The 23,272-nt window shown below is 37.9% G+C and overlaps 1 protein-coding gene across 1 annotated transcript in view; it reads left to right on the top strand.

The window, feature by feature from the left end:
* Positions 1 to 23,272, top strand: part of LOC104491960 (voltage-dependent calcium channel subunit alpha-2/delta-3-like) — a gene marked incomplete at its 3' end in the record, with an annotated part of 36,466 nt that overhangs the window by 815 nt on the left and 12,379 nt on the right. The window contains exon 2 of the mRNA XM_010134456.1: positions 3,451 to 3,613. Within this exon, the coding sequence (XP_010132758.1) occupies positions 3,451 to 3,613 (163 nt within the window). The remainder of the gene's footprint in view (positions 1 to 3,450; positions 3,614 to 23,272) is intronic.

The following is a 23,272-nucleotide window of genomic DNA, read 5'->3' as shown; positions in this document are numbered from 1 at the left end:
CTTGGGCATTATCTCGATTGCAGTGTCAGAAAGCCAGAGGGATTTACTTTAATTTCTTTTTTCTCCAATTTTTATTTTAATTTTTTCTTCTATCACCTTTCAGCTGTCACAATAATTTCCTTGGAATGAAAGTTCCCGAAAGAAGCTGCTGTACAACAGCTCTGCTTCAATGCTGATCTTTTTCAGTAGTATTTTTGAGCTGTATATATTACTTGATGTTTGAAACTTAGAACTTGCAGGAGTGTCTTAAATCTGTTATTTTTGTAGGCTTCTCACTTGCACAGAAACCCAAACAAACCAAACCCCAAACTCCCCTAAATGAAACAGAAAAAAAAAAAAAACAGGAAAATATTAATTATATATAATACCATAGGGACTGTTTTATGCTAAGATATCCTTTAAAAAAATCCCACGTAAATCATATTACTTGGTATAAAGTTGTAGAACTGAAAAGAGAAAATACAGACTCAGACCAATAAATCAGTGAATGCTAAATCAACCAAAGAAACAATCAGACCTAAATATCCTTAATTGTGGAATGAGCAGTTTAGTTTATTTAGGATATAGCAGATTTTAATACTTGGCTAGTCTTGCCACTTACAGAACATGATGAAGGAGGATGTCTACTAATTAACTCCTTTGGAAAAGGAAATAACCCACTGAATGAAAGGAAATAATACGCTTTTAGAGGTGATTTACATGTATATTCTGACATTCTTCTGAAGTACTATAAAACCCACGGGCAAGATAAATTTACATCCTTGAAATCACTAAGTCTGTATGTGAATTACTGCAGCAATTATTCCATGATACATAACGAAAATTCAGTTAAAGGAGAACAGAATATTGCTACCTATTTTAGTACAGAATCTTCCATCCCCAAATGTATTCATTCACCTTTCCTTTGAAGTGTAATATTTAAATACAACTTCTGTGTTAAAATTAGGAGTGAAGTGTTGTGAATGCTTTCAGTGGTGGTCGTTAATAAGAAAACAAAAAAAATAAAGCCCCTTCGATTTCTCTGCGACAAGCCTGACAAGACTTGTAAAGCCAAGAAGCCTCATGAAAACGACACAATGGCTTATCGGTAGCTCCAGCAGTTGTGGAGGATGTGGTGTTCAACAGAGTAAAGAGGAAAACAAAACTCTGTCTTGAAGGACAAGAAAACAGGTGGTTTGGAAACAAGATGAAACAATCTTCCTCACCTGCTGGAACTTAGCTGTCCGGGGGTGTGAAGAGAGGGCTGGTTGGCAAGAAAGAAGAGTTAAATATATAATTTTATTTATCACTGTCCTTCCAGGGGACGGAATATCAGCTTTTCATCTAGACTTAGATACTATCTGATATATCACGGAAAAGCTACAGAGCTTACTTTTCCCTTGCTTGGAACTGGAGCGAGGTTGCATTTTACAGCAGCCATTCCTGCATGGCTTCATGTTGGAAGGAATATTCTATTTCTTACTAAGATGGGAAATACGAGTTGGGCTTTCAAGTCTTCTGCCAACTGTCGCTGGCTTTTGCAGAAATGGTAAACCGAAAAAGCTGCAGTCACATGTGGGCAGCAGGCAGGCAGTGCAGTTAATGATCCATGATAAAGCTGGATAATAAGCAGAGAGGAGAAACGTTTCTCCAAAATAGACCAAGAACTGCTGTTTCTTGGAAACAATCAGGTTTCTTCACCCTTTTGGTTTCAGTATAAGGTAATAATGATAATGAGATAATAAGATGATAATCTGTAACAATGACAATGCCGTAAATGGTATAGAGAAGACTAACATCTGTGGGGGTGTTGGATAATTCTAATATCTTTTGTAATTAAATATTTAATTAATGAAACCACAGCTTTAGACAGATTATATCTCTATTCTTTTCTTTACCTGTGGCTGCTGGAGGGGTGGAGGTGGGTGGGGAAGAAAACTACTGTGTTTTTTTTCCAGAATTTTTTGATTCATTAGATGTATATATGAATAATATGCAGCAGATTATTTTGCTCATCTCAGTATAAACCGATTAAAGTAAAATAACTTCAAGGTCAAATATTTGTTCATGTCAGATTAATTTCCATTAAATTGATTTTCAAATATTGATGTGTCTCAGTCTTTGTTAGTTGTGATTAGTGGTATGTGGAACACTGAGTCTGAATATTTCTGGCATACACAGAAAGCCCTCAAAATCTAGCTAACATACAGTGACTTCTTTTGTATTCTACTTTCGTCTGAAATCCAAACTATGGGTTGGCTGTTTTGAAAAACTAAAAGCTGGAAGAGCAGGGTATGGAAAACCGCTTTTCAAATAAGCCTTCAATTAAGATACTGATTAAATTATCCAGCTTTTTAACGCAAGCGTATAGATTGTAAGATTCCAACTAGTTCTTCTTTGTTGGAATGAGTGGCATATCACACTGAGAGTGCTTGTTAAAAGCCTTTTAAGTTTTTGTACCTGCTAGTCTGGTTTAGCTGCATAAATGGTAAATTTATCCTTGTACAGATTGTATGGGTATATACATAGATTTGTGTCTAAATATTATTTGTATTGATTTACTCTCACATGGACAGTTAGGGCAAAGACTCGTATTTAAATTAGTGAGATTCTTCTAAGACATTAAACTTTCACCCCTTTCATTTAAGAAGGACATTTCAAACTGTTGCCAAGGGTTAAGGTTATTTAAGAGGTTAAAAAGTAGTCTTCACTGTTTGTTGCCCTCAAAGCTTGATAGAATTTCTGGTTAAACGAGGTCATGAGGAAATCAATAATGTTATCTAAATTGCTTTTGCCTATCTGGTTATAGTTCTGTACAAAACAGACCAAATGCTCTTCAGGAATCTGTAACAGGCAGACAATAATTTCTCATTCAAAATAAGTCACTACCAAGTTTATAAGTCCATATTAAAGTATGCATAATTTCACTTATTATGATGTGCATTGTAAAATTCAGCATAAAGCACATATTTTTCTTTAGCACATGTCAGTCAGTACACACTGGGTAAGCAACAAGAGCTGCAGTTAATATTCCTCGGAAATAAAAGCTTTTAGTTTGTCAAGGCCTGAGTTCAGCACTGACAACAGTTCTTGAAGTGATGGAAATAAGGTAGAGAGCGCAACATTCAATAATTACCCAGGGAATTATTTCGGCCTAGAGAGCTTTGTATTAAAAATAGTGTGTACATTGTTTATGTTCAGGGTGTTTGTTGCACTGGCCTTAACATTTTCAGGGCAGACAGAAATTGGAGGTAATATGAGATGTACCTCGAGATGTATTGATAGGTGTCACGTACCTGTACTAGGTATATAGAGGGAATCAGAGATGATAAATATATCTAGAATTATTCTGCTCTAGATGGAGACACGTGTAAATGTTAATCAGGGGTTGGACAGATATGTTAAAATATTCAAACCTCATTTTTATGCTGAATGTGAATTCTGAATACTGAATGTGAGTTTCTGTTGCAGTATGAATACTTCAATGCTGTGCTCATAAATGAACGAGATGAAGAAGGAAACTATCTGGAGCTGGGGAAGGAGTTCATTCTAGTGCCAAATGACCACTTCAATAACTTGCCTGTGAATATCAGTCTGAGTGATGTCCAAGTACCAACCAATATGTACAATAAGGGTAAGAAAAGAGCTGTTTTATTGCATTATTCCACTGGTTGAACCTAGGAACTTTTTTGCTTTTAAAATGAAGCTGTTGATTAACTGTATATTGTGTGTGTTTTCCAGTTTGCGATTAAACTGAAATATCAGTGGAAGAATGCTTAAAGTGTGACAGTTTTGTAGTACCTTGTGTAATGAGGCAGTTTATCAATTTTAAATGCTCGATGATTAGCATATTAGACTTGAATGAATTCTGCATGAATTCTGCCACAGAATACATAGATTATATGACAGAATACCTTTATTCCTATGAATTATTTTCTGCAATGTCCAAGTCACTTGAACAGGTCGTACATTGTCACATGCAAGTTATGTCTTTGCTGAGAGCTAGAAATGTTTTTGAAAGATACAGGGTACATAGAAGGGGAATTTTTTATTAGATCTATGCTCTCAAGCTTCTGGAAATAATTCCAGCTGTATATGACTGCATAAAGCTGCTGTGAGTTTTTAGATAATATTGCGAAGGAATAAGCTACATGCAAATTTCTTCTCCCCTGAAATAGTTAGTGGACAGCACAGAGCACTAACAAATAGCTGCAGTAGATAATAGGAGCGATGGACTTAGTTCTAAAATTAGGAATGCAAACTGAACTCAGGTACGTGCTTCCTCATTTTCCTTTTGCCACTTCCTTTTGACTGGACAACAGAATTTTGTAATTTTACTGTACCTGTGTAGCAACCATCTATTTATTTTTCTCAAGTCAGTAATAAAAGAAAAATTAAGAACAAAATCACCAAAGTTTCTGAACAATGTCTACAGCGTATTTGTCACTGGTCTGTAGAGAGCTGCCTAATCTCATTATCTAGTTCCTCTTCCTTGTTTTAACTGTATACTAAAAGAGAGCTAAAAATACATTAAATGCTTTCCTCATAATAAATTCCAGGCTAGCAAATGTGGTAATTCATGCAAGGTTATTGTGTAAGCACAAATGGATGGAGAATTAATTCGGATAGGCTGGGCTGGTAAGAGAAGCAATTGATGTGATAGCTTCTCTTCAAAATTATGATTCAGACTTGAAAGTCTCGAGAAGCCAAAAAAATGTACAATAAAGTCTTGAATTAGGGTGTACAAAATAAAAATTCTGCCTAGAGAGTATTTGAAAGGTGGTGAGATGATTAATATGGGATATTTTGAAAATATTTGGAAAATGCTTAGAGCTTCTCAACTATAAAAAAAAACCTTATAAAACCTTATAAAATAAAACCTTTTTTTTTTTTTCTGTGCAAGCGCTAATATGTATTTAATTGAGCCTGTCTATAAATTAGTTCTTTCCAGAATTGCAAAGGTGGAAAAACAAGGCCGGGGGGGCGGGGGAAGTATGGTTGCAAAGGGGTACAGAGGTCAGGCACTCATGTTTTTCTGGAGAAACCAACACTAACTTAAGCAGTTAGTGGGAGCAGTAAAAGGAAAGGAGCTTCGGTTACGCGGTGTGTAGTACTGCTGGGTATAGAACAGGCCTTTGTGTGCTGATTGTCACGGTTAAAAGCCAAAGTCAAAGGGCTTGTTGCGTCTTGCATTGGCTAATACAGGGACTGCCTGTAGAGACGGGCAAGATAAAGCTCCGTGATAATTCCTGTTTCCACTTTGTCTAATTCAAACCAGTCAAAATCATCACTTCATGCAGCTGCAGAAGAACTATTATTTTGGGGGGTGTGTGTGGAGTTTTCTGGGGGGTTTTTTTGTTTAAATGTATTCCTAAAATCTGATTTGTTGCTGATATTTTCCTTACACGTGATAGTCGGCTTGGAGACTGACATCTGGAAATGTTACTCTTACCAAGTCGAGGCCTGTATACTATTTTTTGTTGCCCATTTTCCCAGTTCTGTAATGCAGAGTGGTGATAACAACTTAATTAAATCCTAGCTACAGGCAGTAGATAGAAGTTTACAACCTAGTGTCTGCACATCACTGTTTCTCTGGAAAATGCCTGTTGTTCGTTTCCAGGTTATGTTGTATTTTATTGAATTAGGAGCAAAACCACAGCACAAACTCACAGCTGAAAACAGACAAGTGTTATCACTGAATATTTAAATGCAGGACTTACCAAGTCAGCATAGAAGAATGAAATCGCTATGTGTAACTAATTCTAAGGCTTTGCCTTCATTTGGGGTTTTTTAGTTGTAGAGGTATTGATAATTTGCAGTGAGTTCCAAAGAGAGTCACAGGACTTGTCAAAGGGTTGAAAAATGTGGCTTAGACTGAAAGACTCCAGGAACTCAGTCCATTTAGCTTATTTAAGAGATGATTAAAGGATTAATTAGCTGATCTCTAATTAATTACTAATACCAGGCTCTATAATCTGGTTGCCAAAGGTTTAAAAAGATCCAGTGGCTGACATTTGGTTCCATTATTTTGCGAAGAGCACAAATGTGGGCTCAGTAAGACTTGGGGGAGTGTTTGTGGTGGGTTGGTTGGTTTCTTTGTTTGTTCTAAAATGAAGATAGTGGTCTATTAGAAGGGTGTTGTACTATGTCTGTCTCCCTCAGCCTTTAATCAGGACCAGATTCTTTTTGAAATAATTCAGTTTTGGGAAAAACTTTGGCCTGGTCAGGTTGCATGATCATCATGATCCCTCCCAGCTGTAGAACCACTAAAATGAAGGTTCAGAGTCCCTAAGTAGGCTCTAAGTAAGATTGGCATAAAATTCATGGGACATAAATACATTGCTCTTCTTTATCTTCTGAGTCTTTTGGCCTCTGCATTGAAAAAGCTTAAAAATATTGATGGTAAAAACAGGACTAAGTAATGCCCATCCTAAGGAGATGATTGAGTTTAGAATCTGAAAATAAAAATGAAAAGCAAATTTCACAACCTTTATGATGAAAACATGAAAGCTGAAATACCATAAATATTGAATCTATGATACCAAAATTTATCCTGGAACATTTTGAAAAGGAAAATGAGAGACAATAAAAAAGGCTGCCACCCTAATTTGTAAGCATACGTATGATTCTTGTGCCATCTTTGAGTGCAGATTGCGTGCACTCAAATGTATAAATGTAGAAGGAAGAGTAAATTAGGAAATGTAATAAACCAAACCATAGGTTTGCACCTACAGTACTCTTGATCATCATTGTAAAGTATAAAGAGCTGATCTGCTTATTGATGAGCTCTTAGACGTTTCATTCCTCTCTTCTGCAGACTTTCTATATCTTCCAGTGTATACCAATTAATGTTAAAACCAGAAAAGTTACTGATCTTTGGAATATAAATACTATGGCTCTCAGAAAACACTATTTTGTCATTCCCATAATTTTCATATACTGAAGGAATTCAGAAAAAAAAATTGGGATGCCTGTGCTTTACAGCTCAGTGTGGTTATCTGTCTGTCAGTCCAGAGTCCGCTCAGCTCTAGGCTGTTTCACAGCAAGGCTGGCAGTCCATTCCGATGGAATTGGCTTCCGTCACTTTTCCTGAAAATGACTGCATATGATAATGTTTTCCTTTCAAAATGTTTAAGCACACATCGGGATTCTAAATCTGTCAGTGCATTCTGTTTCTTCTCTTTATGCACAAAGTGTGTTCGTTGCCAATAGGCACAGGATCTGCGAGGTGCTATCCTCTAAACAGTGAATAAATAATTAAGATTAAATAAGAAGGTCTGTGATAACTCTTAGTGAGAGGTAGCTCTTTCTTCCACCCACAAATTTTGTGAATGGCAGTTATCAGCTGTGCACAGATTTCTGACAGAAGGCGGGTGTCCTGGGTTCAACATGGAGGAACCGGATGCTCCCATGTTGTCCAGCTTTCTTCTTCCCAGAGAGCCGTGGTTCTCCCAGGCTTCCGGGAAGAAGGACCAGTTATCAGCTGTGCACAGATTTCTGACAGACGGCGGGGGAAAGGGTTCTTAGGGAATTAATCATATAGGTTTATTCACAGATGAAAAAGGAATAGAGGAAGAAAGTTACTTTGTTTTCATATTAGAGGGAAGGTTTGGTTTTGGGAAGTATAGAATCAATCTGAATCCAGTTTAAACAGTGCAGTACCAAGGGAGAAGTCCAGATATGAGGAGTGTGTAAGGCATCGTCTGATTCAGCTGCTCTTGGTTATTTAGTAAAGTTGATTTACATGGGTTATATATCTGTACCAAAATGAGTTTTCATAGCTCTTATTTTTTCTCTCTCCTGTTATTTTAGAATGTAGCTGATTTGGGACATGCTACTGTCTCAGACGTACCACGTGTCTATACTTCCACAGGTTTACCTTTCAAAAATACTCAGATACACCTTTCTACGTATCAATGGGTGTGTTTTTAACAGCTATTGTGGAAGAGACTAATAATAATGAAAAGCAATTTGTTAAGGGTTCAGGGACCGAGGTAATAATAACTTTAATAACTCCTTGAATTCCTTAATGATTCCTTCTGTCCTGAATAGACAGAGGAGTTGAAACGGGAAAGAAGAAATTCACACCTCGGTCTGCGTTCGGAACTGAAACAAACTTTTAATATACAATAAATTCACTTCACTATCATATGATGATTTAAAGTTTACATAGTTTGAACATTTGCTTTATTACTCTCTGAGGTGCTAGTAGCATGTTTAGAATAACCTAGGAATGTGACATTTAATTATAAAATAGACAGTCGGAATATGTGGGCGAGGCTTTCTGGCAAGCAGCCGTGGAGAACATGGTTTCTGTCAGGAGAATTGCCACTGGGAAAAAGTAGGATTCTATAATGGACTTACGTACACAAGGAGTTGATAAAAGAAGGTTTCAGAACACTCAGATCTTGCAGATGTTGATAGCATATAAAGGGAAAATAGAGTCACCTTTACCTTTTGTTAGTATGAGAATGCAGGTAGTCTTAACCTCTTAAAATCCTGCACTCTTTGTCCTAAGTATGTGCTGTATCCGAGCTGAAGAACCTACTCCAGTTTTATTTTTCTAAGTCAACGTCACCTCGTATTTACCTGCAGTTGTGGACAGCAATGGCATTTTCTGCTATTGAGTTTACACTCAGCACTTTTTCAAGTTCTTGAAAGAGTCTTATGAATGCTTGAGTAAATATAGGTTTCAGAGGAATGTAGATGAAAACCAAAGCCAGGGTGAAGGTGAATGTGTCTTGCTGACCTACACTTAGACAATTCTAAAATATTGCACCTGTTTAAGAGCAAAGTATAGCACAGTACAGTACCAGAAGTGACACACAGCAGGGTCTCATCTGCTTACTTTAGTGTTGCATAAAATCTAGGAAATCCAAAAGGATGTTGATAAATACATTATCTCAATATCAACTGAAAACAACTCCTGGTTTTGAGCTTTTACAGTCAGTCTTTGTTTATATGATAAGGTAAACTTTACATTTGTAGTTTGTAGAAAGGGAAAAGCCCAGGTTCTCTTCAGTTCAGAAATTTCTAGTGGCAAGCACTTGTTGCCTTTTACACTCTCTTCCTATTTCTCTATTCTGTTTCCCGTAGGTACTCAGAATTGTGGGCTTTTGTATTTTGCAGATTGTAGTCTCTCATTCTCCTAGTGTTCTTAGGTGTTAAAAAGTTAGACTAAGATAATTGGTTACTTATTTAACTGGCGCTAAATGCTCCTTTGTGAAGCACTGGTGTAAACTAGAGGGTTGGAGTCCTTGAAGCCAATGGCATTATCATTGCAAAGTGACTATTAGACTGCAGTTCCCTCTTCCAGCCCTGGGAATGCAAACAGGGAGCTGCTGATAGACCTCACAGCAGGCATCTGCCCATATGTAAGACTTTTTAATTATTTTCCAGTTTGGGGGAATTACTCCAATATTTCTTGAATATTTCCGGGACTTCTGCTTGCAGAAAGCCTCAAAAATAACTGTAAAATGTAAGAATTTGTAGTGATTTGTAAGGACAGTTGCCCTCTGACCTCTAGGTACAGAGGAATACAGTGAAACGTGAAGTGATTGCAGGCCTTTTACATCAGAAACAGACTAACAAACCAGAATGGGTTCTGATCAGAGCTGGATACAAAACCCGCTCTGTCTTTACTGACTCTCCGTTTAGAGTAAAGGTGCTCAGTGTAACCGTTTCCTCACTGTGAGAAATTTAGAGGCTTCTGTGCCTGAGAGCTTTTTCAAGAATAAAAATACTATTAATTTCTGAAAAACTTATGCCTCATCTTCACTGTATCTGTGCCTCCAAATGTGGTCTGGACTAAAATATTACAGACAAAGAAAACCTTTCTAAATGTTCTTACCAAATAAAAACGCCTTTTAGAATGAGGTCACTTTCACTTTTCTAGTTGGGCCTCTGTTACCTCAATTTCCTTCCTTGTTTTCCCCAAGAAGAAACAAAGAATTGAATGTGTTTATTCAGGCCTAGCTTTGTATGAAATTACGTGGTTTTATCCTTGCACCAACTATTTCATTTGTTCCCATTTAGTGTACTGACCACTTGACAACTGCACGTTGTATTCCTTTTCTCGTTACAAGTTTTTCCCTGCTTATAAAAACCCCCACTTTCTCCTATTTTCAATCCTGAATTTGTATCTCCCTTTTCTGTATGAGTTAGTTCTTGCTTGCTCCTCTTTGTGCTTGTGATTTCTGTCCCTTTTGTTTTTGGAGAAGACTTACCTACCAAGGAGTTGTAAAGTGTCTCAAGGCACAATTGGATGTATGATGTCAGTTGCAGGTTACTGGGGTAAGAAATTACTGTTCTCTGTCACTTGTGCTTGCTGGGCGTTACTGTCCCGTTCAAACCAGCTGTCATAAGCTCTGCTGTAAGCTTTTCCTAAAACTGGTTTGGGGAAAGGAATCGAAACAGCTTTTTTTTTTTTTCCTAGCAGTGTGTTTGAAAATAGAACCATTTTGACAGAACTTGGGTGGGGGTGACTGTGTGTGAATCTATCTGCCATCTCTGGAGAGTAGTCTCTGAGAGGTGGAAGAGGAGGCAGACATGTGCCAATAGTGGTAGATTGGGGAAAGCGGATAATCTCTTAACTGCGATCAGATCAGATGCAGCTTGACCAACATGTCTGATATTGCCTTTAAAAAAAAAAAAAAAAGTGAAGAAAATAATTTCTGTTGGCAATAGAAAGGAAGTCAGCTTGCATAAGTTGATTTAAACTAACGGGTTCTTTCCTTTGTTGTCGTTGCTAGTTTACTATATATGTAATCCTGGTTTACTTACCAAGTTTTATAATTGAGGAATATTTCCTGGAGAATAAACTTGATCATATTAACACAGCTGACAGTGGAATTGTGTTCTACAGCTTTGCAAGGCTTAGTTATCCATTGAGGGGTTTTTGTATTTATTAAAAGTCATTGAGCAAAGAGTCTAAACTTACTACCAGATAAACAATAGATTTTCAAATTCTAAATGCTCCTAATAATTTTAAATGGTTTTTGTTATCATCACTAGTGAATGACAGAGGAAAAGACATGTAGGCACATCTATGCTACTTGGTGGAAGGTTGTGCAGTCTGTTCTTGCCCCAAAGGATGTTGATACATATGTGTGATTCCCTGGGCTGTTGCATGGAAATATTATGGATGCAAGACAGTTTGGTGACCGTGGTTCTGCAACTAAGTTCAGTTGTGAATCAGAAGAATTTTAATTTATTAAGGTGCAGTACAAGGTTTATGTCTCTGTTTTGCTTCCCAAACAGTGAGAGGTAGATCGCAGCTCTGTGCTGCCTTCCATTTGTACAGCACACAGCTTTTGAGAGAGATGGTATGTTTGTTTGCCAGTATTTTAGTGCTTGCTTGTTTTCCCATAGTTTGTTTCCTGTGGGATTCCATTCTATAGCCTGAGGCAGTTTCTCACTTCATGCTCTGGCTTTTGGAGAGTTTTACTCAGCAATCTTTTGCTCTTCAGCACAGCATCAGGTGTGTGCCTCTTCTCCATGAACAGTTCTGCGCCATTGATTTTTCTGTTCTTAAAGTTGCTTGCTGTGCTCTGTGTGGGGAGATTGAAGCCTGTGCTTCAGAGTTCTGGGGAACTGACATCTCCACCCTTTAGCCTGGGCTTTTTGCACCTCACTCCTAGTACAGTGTTGGGGTGAATATCGCATAAATACATCAATGCCAGTCTCTGTAGGTGCACACGAGCAGAAGCATGCTGGTACAAACGAATAGGCTTATTCTGAACAAACTCAATTTTGGAAATTTTTTTGCTTCCTAGTCTGATTTACAGTCATGTCTGTTCAGTTTAGTTTAAACAGGGAAATGTGTACTCTTAGCTCGGAAAAATTCTTAGACTCTGTGAAAAGAATTGATTATTGTCTTTGAAGTGCCCAAGGTGAAATGTTGGTTGGTGTGTGGAAAAGCAGGGTGTAACGCAAAAGGAGCATATTAACATGGCTACATCCAGTTGAGTCTACAATATTAACTATCTTCCATACATGGATTTCTGTTTCAGGAAGGTACTTTGAAGCACCTTTCTGCATTCCTACTTGTTACTGATGTCTGGGCACGTGTAGATAATTATTCAAATGCATTTTCCTTTTTTAGAAACTTGGTATCAATAACCGCCCTATCTAAAAGGCAATGGAGTCTGCTCCTGGGAATAAGGATGCTCTGTGGAGGGAGAAGAAAATACGTTAGAATCAGTTGCCAATTTTAATAATGATATGTCAAAATAAAGCATAAAATTTTCTCAAAAGTGCTGGGTCTGGAAAGTGACTTTGCAGCTTTCATTTATAATGGAGAAGGGGGCTTATACTATTGAACTATGTTTCAACTTTCTCCTTATATGAGTACGTTGTAAATGAAGGAAGTCATATGCACTTTTAGCACAGTGTTCACACTGATTTCTTTTTAATGTTGACATTATTTATATGGAATACATTTGTCTTAACATTTTCCTGTGACTTTGACATTTCATAATGTCTACCAGTAGAAAAGACTGAATTTTCCCATCCCTTGTTACATCAAGCAAGTTATATTTCATAGTATTGCCACATGTTTTGGAAATATGTTTTGGGGTCAGAGTCATGACTGTGTGAATTTTGTAACGGACTAAGTCTTTACTCCCTACTATAACATATTTGAGAGGGGAGCTGGTGAACAATATGGTTTAAAGAAAATAATCATAACTAACTTTTAAAAAGCTCTCTTGAGTAGCAGTTCCCTCTTTCCTAACCCTGACAGTAGACTGTGATATGTGCATTCTAGTGGCTGTTTTGGCACTAGGAAGGGTTTTTTTCTCATTATCAGATTGGCTGATCTTTGGCAAATACCTATCAGCAGCCCAAAGACTGGTTAGCTTATGAAATCTCTGCTATCATTAATTGGCAGGTGCAGGAGTAAATTACTTTTACATTTTTACATCATTGGGTCTGGTTCTCTGTTAAATTAGGAAATATGGGTGTGTTAGCGGGAAGAACACTGTGGGCATGGCCAGATGAAAAAATTCTCCAAATCCTTTTTGTTTGAAGTATTTAAAAAAAATTACAACACTGGACTGCAGATTGTCAGATCCCTATCCAGGCATATTTAGATAACGAAATAGTAGCCATAGTGCAAGTTTGTGTGCCTTTACTGACAGAGCAGAAGAGCCAGTACAGAAAATAAAATTTGATGATCAGTGCTACGCAGTCCAAGACTTAATCTGCTGCTTTGAAAAATAAAAGCAATAATATAAATTTTAACTTAAGAGAAGTCTGACTGTCTTCCGTCTGTTCTTTCCATCCTCATACTGTGGTATAGCTGCTGTTCTGATGTTTTTGAAGTACAGGAAGGGATTTTATCAGTGCTTTCCATAACTACAGAGGTTTTCTGTGATGAATGCTGAAATCCATGAATATTTTGAAGCATTTCTGTCAACGGGAGATATGCTTTATATCAACTCAACTTACAAACATAAGGCATACAATATGTTGCTGAGAATCTCAAGCTGTGTCATCAGCATTTAAAAAAAATGGTTCATGAATGTAAAATACAATTAGAAGTTCAATAATAGGTAAAAAGATAAAAAAGTCTTCATTAAAAATAGTATATAGTAATTATTCCTTAACCTAATACCACACTGAGACTAATTCCATGCCACTGGATTTAAAAAATATTGAAGTATTAACAATCATTTGACTCTGCAACAGTGACTGCTCTGAGTAAATATCGATTTATAAAAGAAGTGATTAAAAAGTATCTTAGAAGTTGTGAAGTATATTTGGACTTAGTGACAAGATGACTAGAAATATATATTTTCTTACGGATTTCAATTCAATTTTTATTATTGCTCTTATTATTTTCACAATTCAGTTGCTTTCCATGTGGAGAGCCCATATTTAGCATTCTTCTACGACTTAGCATATTTGATTTCCTCTTTTTTTACAGGCTTGCAATACTCTTTTGCAGAAATATCCTTTATCTCTTTCTCTTATATCTTTGCTCATGACAATTATTTTTAGCACATGTATACTGTCTTTTGTACCTCTCTGTCTCTTGTCACCTATCATTTACTGGCTGTTGAAAGTATAGTTTTCAACACCTGACTTAAACCTTCATCGAACAGTTTTGTGTTACTATTACTATGGAAAGCTGGCAATCTATTTGTGTACCCTCATAGCATTTTCTGGTTTGCAGATCACAGAATGACAGAATGTTTTGTGTTGGACGAGACCTTCAAAGGTCATCTAGTCCAGCCCCACTGCAGTGAGCAGGGACATCTTCAGGTTGCTCAGAGCCCTGTCCAACCTGACCTGGAGTGGTGCCCGGGATGGGTTTCTACCACCTCTCGGGGCAACCTGTGCTAGCGTTTCACCATCCTTATCGTAACTTATATCTAATCTAAATCTGCCTTCTTTTAGTTTAAAACCTTTACCCCTGTCCTATCACAAAATGTTTTCTTTCTTTTCTTGCAGTTGTTTTCTTCCTTCCTGTCTATCTTTGTAATTGCAAATACTCTAAGAAATTATTTACAAACAGTGCGAATGCAATACAGCTTTGAATAATTCTGAGCTCAGTGTCTATAGTAACAAGAGCATCAGGTCTAGCGTGTGCTTTTCTGCTTACCACGTTTACTTCTTGAATGCCGGAAAAAGTAGGTCTTATACTTGCAAAAGTAGATCTTAGATTTCACAAATTGTCTTTAAGTTTCACTTGAACAATTTAGAGCCTGGCAAAGAATATCACCTGTGTCAAATGGCATTTCCATTGTGTGATTTTCACTGCGTGTTAAAAGATGAGGTTATGTACTGTAAGTCAATAAATGCAGACTCTAATAAAAAGTTTTGCTTGCATAGGGAAAAATATCTACTGCATGTAATAGAGCCTTCTCTAAAAGATATTGAAATGTGATGAACCACAACCGTTTTTTGATTAAGTGAGGTTTTTTCAATTTGATACTTAAAAAGAGCTATGAATATCGTTCAGTCGTACTTTCCTATCAGTGCCTTCCACTGGCTATCAAAACTGAGATTACCTATTTTCTAGAATATTAGAACCAAAAAAAAAAAATCTTTTTCTCAGTGATGCAGAAATATTATAATCTGCAGCTGGCAGATATGTAAAACCCTTTTCCTGCAAGGTGTGAAATTAAGAAATAAAATCTTGTCTGTCACTGTCGTATATGATTTTATGGACTATGCTTCTGAAAATTCAACATCCTGGAGTTGTTATTTAAATAGTCATGGCCACATATTGTCCTGGACCGCTATATTTATATTTTTAAATCATTCCCCTGACTTGTTTGTCTTCACATTTTAAGATCTCTAGGACAGCGTTTGCACTGTCTTCCTAACTTTGGTCATAGTTAGACTAAGAAAGTTCCTTTTAAATTAAACAGATTTAGTCAAGGTTGCAGAGAATTTCCTCTCTCCCCATATTTCTTTGTTTTAACTCTTACTGGCTGTTGGACAAAGATGCACAGACTTCACTTGTTCCATCTGTTTTTGCTCAAATTCTGCCTCAAATCCGATTCCCAGAGTCTACTCAGGCTGCTTCTTTGTTCTTGCAAAGGGCTTTATCTTCACAGAGTTTCTTTTTCTTTTTTCAATTCTCTGTCTTTAACAGCAAGCCTGTTGGAAATGTTGGCATCGCCACACAAGACGTATACTGTGCTTTATCTTTCTTGTATCCTAGTCTGCCTGTCTGGCTATGGATCTGATCTGTATGTTTCTAATACATCCACATCACCATGGCAACTAGATGTCAGATACCAGCTGCACAGTAACATTAAGTTTTTCCTCTAAAAAGTCCTACTCTCTGCCACTCCTTATTCACCAGCTGTTGCTTAGTTACTTGGGCTTGGGCTTTTGACAAATATGAGCCAGTGGAGGTTTCTCAATGCGCAGTCTCTCGGGTACAATATTAAGCGGCTTTTTGACCTGAGACACCTCTGTTAATTACGATGCCTCCCTTACTTCCTTGTTGCTTCCAAGGGGAAGAAAATGACAATAATTTACCGTTGGTCTATACTGGTAGATTACTCTGTGTCCTCTTTTCTCTCTCCTTTTTCTGTATTATTGTCTCTGAGTATTAACTTCTCTGTCAGCTGATTAGAAGCTGTGGAGCTGCTGCTTTAGCTCCCATTGTGAAGGCTTGGAAGCAGCAGCTGTTTGATGCTGCTATTCCTGTTCACTTGGGCACGGGTACTAGGTAACCCGTACAGGAATGTATAAAAGCACATCCACCGTACACACGGGAGTGTGACTGAGAGCATTAAAAGGCTCCTGCAGAGTGTGGAGTTGCAGATAATGACTCCTCCTATAAGGCTCCTTGTTAGCTTGCTGCCATGCTAGTTCAGTATGTGACTTCCAGCACTGGATTTGGTATCTCAGTATGGTCCTGCTCCTCACTTACCTGAATATGTGTGTGAGAGAGGGCTTAGTGTGAAGGCAGGGAGGTCTGTTGCCTCAAGTTCCATGAGCATGAGTTCACTTTGGATTCCACTGACTATCTCTCTAGAAGATGTCTCAGGTTTCAGTTTACAATTAGCATCACTGAATGAAGAAGAAACTTTAAGCATGTCAGCACTGAAATGATGGGATCTGTCCCCAGACAGTGACAACTGCAGAACTAGTAAGGAGTCAGTTAAACATGTTGGACTAGCTTAATCAGTGTTCCCTCATCCAGCTGCATTTAGCTTTTACAGATGTGTCGGTAACATGTTACTTGCTTGAAAGGTCAGTCTGGAATGCAATGGTGAAAAGTTCTTACATGAAGTGTACGTTCTAATGCAGGATAAAAAGGGAATGGTATGGATTATGATTTTGACGTAGATTTTTTAAATTTAAGAGAAGTTTGAATTTCCCTTTTCCCAGAAATAATCCATAAACATAATTCTTCCTTTTTGTGAGACTGCAGTGGCTTTCTGTTGCCTTGGGGATCTGGTTCCTACGTGGCACAGGAGTTAGTGCCCAAAGCCAGGCGTTATTTATTTAGTACGTGTGCCTGCAAAAAAGATACATTCTTTTTCCTTCAGCAGTAATAGGAATAAATTCCACCCAAGCAGGTTTAAGAAGTGTCAATTAGGGCATCATTGTCCTGCCCTAAAAGCAGTTGCCTTTGTCTTGCATCAAATATATAGAATACAAGACATATAAGGTGTCCTCCATCTTACCTTTACTCTCTGCATTTTGATTCTGGAAAAACAATGCTTTTGAGGTTCTCTTGGCGCTCTCTTCCATTTTGGTGCAGTCACTGTGTAACACAAAGGAAGGTTTGAGTCTACCAAAAGAACCCAAACCAACATCAAACAAAAAACCCATCATACATCTATTGTCTACAGCTCTATACAGGGGTGTGTGTGTAAGTATATATGTATTATACACGAAACATGTTGTTGGAATTACATGCCTTATTATTCTTTGAAAGCAGTTATTTCCACTTTCAGTGGAATTTCTTGCAGGCTTTTGCTCATTGTTAGCCTCTAATGTGCAAACTGCTTCCCTCTTTTCCCATAGTAATATACCTTTAAAAATGCAATGAACAAATTATAATGGGTTTGTTCTCTTTTGAAGTGTTGACTTTCCTTACTTCTGTTTATTTCATTATTTTAATGGGAAAAAGCAATCAGGGAATCAGGGTGCCTCCTATTATTTGCTTAAAATAACTAACAGGGAAAAGTACCTTGGGTATCTTTCGGTGTATTAATGAAAAAATCTCATGATTCAATACAAGATTATTTTTAATGGGCTGAGTTTACATGCTAGGAATGCGTTGGGGAGTTTTATTTGGTTTTCAGTTTATTTTGCTTTATTTAAAGATTTTTCAAGACTTTATTATTCTCTCCATGTTGGAAAAGCATCCTTAATCTGTTAACTTAGTGGTAATCGACATAACAGTTCTGGATTTCTGAAAACTTTTAGGACTGAACATGCAAAAAACATTTGATTAGATGGTTGTAGGGCAAATGTAAAAAGGAGATTGACATTTGAAAAAGAACCACAGAATTTTATCTGAAGATACATTTTATTCATTTTGTCTACTACTTTAGAATACAGTAATAATTTGTCTCCATTCTGCTACATAACACAGACCGCTCTGATTTCCTTGGATCTGTGTTGTGTGAAGAGGAGAAAAGGCGGCTTGCTCTTCTGGTTAGGTATTAGTATGCTTGGCTAGGATATAAACTGTTTCAGAGTATTGTTTGGCTAAAAATTTATGAAGACATTTTTACACTGTGCTTTGTTTATCTAAGTGTCTTTCTTGGAGCTTTTATTTGGCACATTCCTGAAGGAGAAAATAGCGTTTAAGAATCCATAACTGATTTTGTAATGTATTCATCCCAAGATGCATTCATGCATCTGCTCATTGTTTTCGGTATGTTTTAATACGAGCTTAAAGGTTGTGAACCAGCTGAATATTTTCACATCTGTGAGGCTTTTTCCAACTATTTTCTGTTTGAGTAAAATTTTCATTTGGCTCAGTTTGTGCAAACGGTCTTTTGTTCAAGGAAGAAGAGCTACTCAAGGATTATAAAGCACTGCAGTGGTAAGGGACCGTTAATTTGAGGGGATGGGAGATGATGACTTGTCACAGTACTAGATAAGTTTGCTGTCATCTCTGATACTTTCATGCTCACACTGTGTTGATACACCCAGGAATGTAGCAGTGGAGGTTTAGCCCGGAATGACTGTAATGCGTTTTACATGCTAAAACACTTCTCTCTAAAGGTTCTCGTGCCTCTGTTGTATGCAAGAGTCAGGATGTGCTGGTAAAACCGGGAGGTCTTGAACATCTCCTGTTTGAAGTATCATTTGCTGGCCCTTACTGCGCCGTGTAGTGTAACTAAGTTGGCCTTTTCTGTAATCCATGTCTCTGAATATCCGAGCAACGGGAATCAGACATTTATCGTGAAATGTTTGCATGGTCTGGTGTTTTAAACGGCTTTTGTAAAAATTGTGAGCGGGTCCGTCCTTGAGAAATTTCCATAAGGATGACTTTTATTTCGAAGGCTGTGCCTTGCCTTTGTCATATATCACTTTGACAAGAGCTCTGCTAAAATTGTTCCTTTTGGTATGTTGTGCGTTAATTATTTTACAGCACAGTTGGCATCATCTAGCAGCCATCGCATTTGCTTTCTTTTCATCTAATGTGCAGTGTGTTCCACTGGCTTCCTGTATTGTTTGTCGTGATGCTTTTTCCTGCCCTGCTACTTGCAGAGGTTTAGATTTCCTGGTTACTGATGGTCACTGTTCCATCAGCCTGTGCAGAAATTTCGCCTTGCTGTGTGTCAGAACTTTTTTCAGTATTCAAGACTAATTTTGCTTCTGTGACGAAATTGCAGTGCATGTTGGGTCTCTAATCAGTTTGGTTAATTCCTATGTTCCAAGCATTAGTTTTCTCTTTCCTACTTGGAAAACTGTTTCTAGCAGTGGTTTTTCATGTTGTTCACCCTGTCCCTCAGCCATACCCTGGCACCCTGGAGTTCTGTGGTGTGGTATTTTCTTACTGATCTTTCAGGTTTCATTGTCTTCAATTGATATCCTGCAAAAATGTGGAAATGAGTGTGTTTTTTCTGAAAATACAGAAATATCCTGGTATGTGCAGCCACAGTAATTTATGGGTGACCATGTCAGGATCACTGGGTTTTGACATTAGTTCTCCTCAGCGCAAGGCCCCTTAGCAACTGCTGGGTAGACAATCCACTTTCGTTAGTGAGAGGTGTAACTGCCCCGTGCACCTGGCTCCTGTGACAACAGCAACTTTCTGGTTCTTCCTGGGATGGACCGTAAGTGAAGCTTTTGATGTTCTCTACAAGTTCCTCCTTTAATTTTAAAAAGATAATGTTGCATGTTCATAGATCCTGCTTATATGCTGTTTCCAGAGCTTTGTTCTAACTGTTTGAACCCACATACTAGTTGCTTTTAGCTGTTACATCTGATAAGTTGTGCAGGGTCCAATGAAGTCAGTCAAATGGTGACCTCAAAGGTATGCTGATTTGCTGGAGGACTTTTTTTAATAATTCATTAGGTAGCAAACTCTTAGCAGAATCAGAACTGAATCTCTGTCCCAGAATGGTGTTAATGGGGAGTTTGCAGCTGTTATTCTGGCTTTCAAATGAACTTGAATCTTAAACCACTTTATTCACAACCCCCCCCCACCCCCCGCCCAATACCACAAAAAAAAAAAAAAAAACAAAAAACAAAAAACCAACAAAAAAACCCCAAAAAACCCCAAAAAAGCAAAACCCAAAGCCAATCCCCAAAACCTACTTATGAAACTCAGCGTAAAAACAAACACATCTGGCTGTACTCCAGTTCTTCTGCTGCCACTTCAAAGGAGAAGGGGAATGTTATTAGGGCAATGTTGGAAGCTGAAACAACTAAATACCTACTACTATGCCTTTATCCAGTCACGCACTTGAAGTTTTACCACCCCATATACTTAGGAGGAGGGAATGTGATTTCTGACATTGGTGAATGACTCTCAGCACTCGAAGCAAAATGGATAAACACCTTCTTTTGTGTCTACAGATGGCCAGATGCTTTGATCTGTGAGTTGATGCATCCACATCACCCAGTGAAGGCAGAGGGAGGGGAAGGGAGAGAAAAAAAGCAAAGGCATTTGCCAAAATTGGCATCCAGCCCCGGCTCTTGAATACGTTGGACCACCCTGAAAAGCATTCGTATTACTGTTGAGTAGTATAATTATTAGATTGTTGGTATATGTCCCAGAAAAGTGTGTGATTTTGTCACTCGTGAAAATATGACTAGACTAAATATGTTGTCAGTGTCATAAAAATTAAGCTAATATTGTTGCTATCTCAAAGCCAAAAGAGTGCTGGATTTTGCATTCCTTTCCCGGTGCTTGGTCCTGTAGGCTGCCCTCGTTCTTTGTGGTGTGACAGTTCTGCTCTGCAATGCTAGGGGCTGCCCTTGAGTCATCAGAGATTACAAGAAGGAACAGCATTTTGGATGCCAGCATCTTAGATAGCTTTCCAGGAACGAATTATTGTATTACAAAAGTAATAAGGGGGAAAAACTAAGGATCATTGGCAACATGTTTTTTTTTTTCTTGCTAATAAAACAGAATATGGCAAGAAAGAGAAGTATTCCACACTTCCTTCATAGTCGCTGAATTCCTCAGTGGTCTTCCTTATTTTCCTTAAAACTTGTTGGAGTAATTAGAAAGCAAACTGCATCATGTATGTATTAGTTTTGTCCGTAGACTTATTCTACTCTAGGTATTTTTATGGATTCTCTGAATTCAAATACTTTTCATTGTAGTGCTAACTTTTGGCGTGCTATTGCACATCTTTCAGTCTGCATAGCCTGGTTGCCTTTGTTGAGATGTCAGACCTGTTTCTTTGGGTCAGCAGAATTTATGACAGCAGCTTAATTGCCACATGCATTTGTACTGTTCTTTGGCAATTTCGTTTCAGATTCCCGTCAGTGTACTTGCCTGTGGGTTGAGTTTGTATTAAATATCAGTAAAAAACAGGTAACATCTACACAACCAGTAGTGAGACAAAATCCCATACAATTGCAAGCCAGCTCATCAAAAGGCAAGGGAAAGGAAAGATTTTAACTATATTTCTTAGCTGTTACTGCCAGGAAACAAAAGCAGAAATTATGTTTCAAGAATTGTGGCAGAAGTTCTTTATTGTCTTTGAGCCCCATAACATCATGTTAATGGTTTTGCATTTATTTAAAGCTTTATCTTTTATTCTTTTTTTCCCTTCCCAAATTTCTGAATATTCACAAGCATTAATTTAGCACTCCTGACATGTAACTGTTTCGGAGATGCAGATGACATTCATGAGTAATACAAAAGCTTAAGAATACAATTTCTAAATGACATACTGGGGGCAATTCAAGCAATTTATGTAGTTACTAAGATTGGAAATTGTCCAGAACTACAAGCTTAACATATAGGTTATTAGAAGGTGAGACTGTAAAATTTTTATGAGGATATATGGTCAGGAACTCAGTCGTATTTAGGGTAGTGCATGTGGACAGAGACACATCCACACAACAGTCGTGACCAAATTTAGAACAAGCTGCTTAGGTTTGAAATCCTTCTGCCCGACAATGCAGTAGCCAGTGAAGGAACACGATTTCCATGTGAAGTCTGTAGGCCTGAAGTTTTGTTCTGTGGATAAACTTATTTCCTCTACTTCACTTTTCTTTGTATTCTAAGGATTAAGTGGAGTGTGACCTTATTCGCTTTTTTATAAAATTGGTTGCTGCATAAAACGTGACTTGGTATATGGTAAAAAACAGCCAGCGTAACAGATCTGCAGAGTATAGAGGAAGGTTGGGAATTGTCACCGGGTTTCACTTGGAAGGAACCCAGCCATCATAGACCACATTTTCATCGTGCTCTCTTATTTACGATGCCTGCTGAAAATGCTCCTTTCAGCTAGAAGATTCATATTCAGAGTCTCTGGGTTAATATTTATAGTGATCAGTGTTTGGATTAGTGATTAGTGATGTCAACCTAATGCAGAACATAGACTCAACCAAACGCACTCAAGGAAAATTTCCTTGAAAATGAGATCCAAATGTAAGCTGCTGAGAACCACTACAGTTTATTTTAGATACAAATTAAGGTAGAATTATTCTGTTTGGTTCATTTGGCTTTTCACTAATCCTGGTGACTGAAGGGCACATAAAGTCCTCTGAAGGCTTGAGGAAATGTTCCTTGTTTTTCCTCTAAACAGGCTTTTCTAGCAACACTTCTGAGAAAAAAAAATCCAACCAGCCACAAACCCAACCCTTTAAACCGTGTTGCTCCTTTCAAAGATGAATTAAAGTTACTGCCTTTTCTCAGTATTGTAATGCTGAGTCACTAATGCCACTGCACCTTTTAGTGATTCAGAACCTGTGGAGCAGAACCAGAATAGGAATTTTTGAACCAGTAGGGGAAGTTTCAGTGGACAGAATCCTATTCTCAGTTTTAGTGCTTCACTTCTCAAGTAATGTCTAAATAGTTGTCCTGGTTTGAGCTAAAACTTCCTGGTTTGAGCTAAAACTCCCTTGTTTTGGGTAATGGACAAACAGAATTATTCCATGTAGTACAATAATTCCGCATTTAATTGGTTAAGAGAGTCAGGTGGAACGTTACGTCGGAAGCCTTTAAAAAGCAGCAGGCCGGGGGAGCGACTCCCTCTTGGGTTTCCGGGCAGCGGCACGAAGAGAGGGCTCCCACGGGTCTGCTCTGCCGAGGGACCAGGCTGAAACCAGGCCTGCTAGGCCCGACTAGGCCTGACCTGCAGATCAGCCAGTCCTGAAACCTGAAGACTACAGACTCTGA

Source organism: Buceros rhinoceros, unplaced genomic scaffold, assembly GCF_000710305.1.
Source record: "Buceros rhinoceros silvestris isolate BGI_N320 unplaced genomic scaffold, ASM71030v1 scaffold1684, whole genome shotgun sequence".
Classification (NCBI taxonomy): Eukaryota; Metazoa; Chordata; class Aves; order Bucerotiformes; family Bucerotidae; genus Buceros; species Buceros rhinoceros.
The sequence above is the reverse complement of the archived record's forward strand: the minus strand, read 5'-3'. Positions and strand labels throughout refer to the sequence as shown.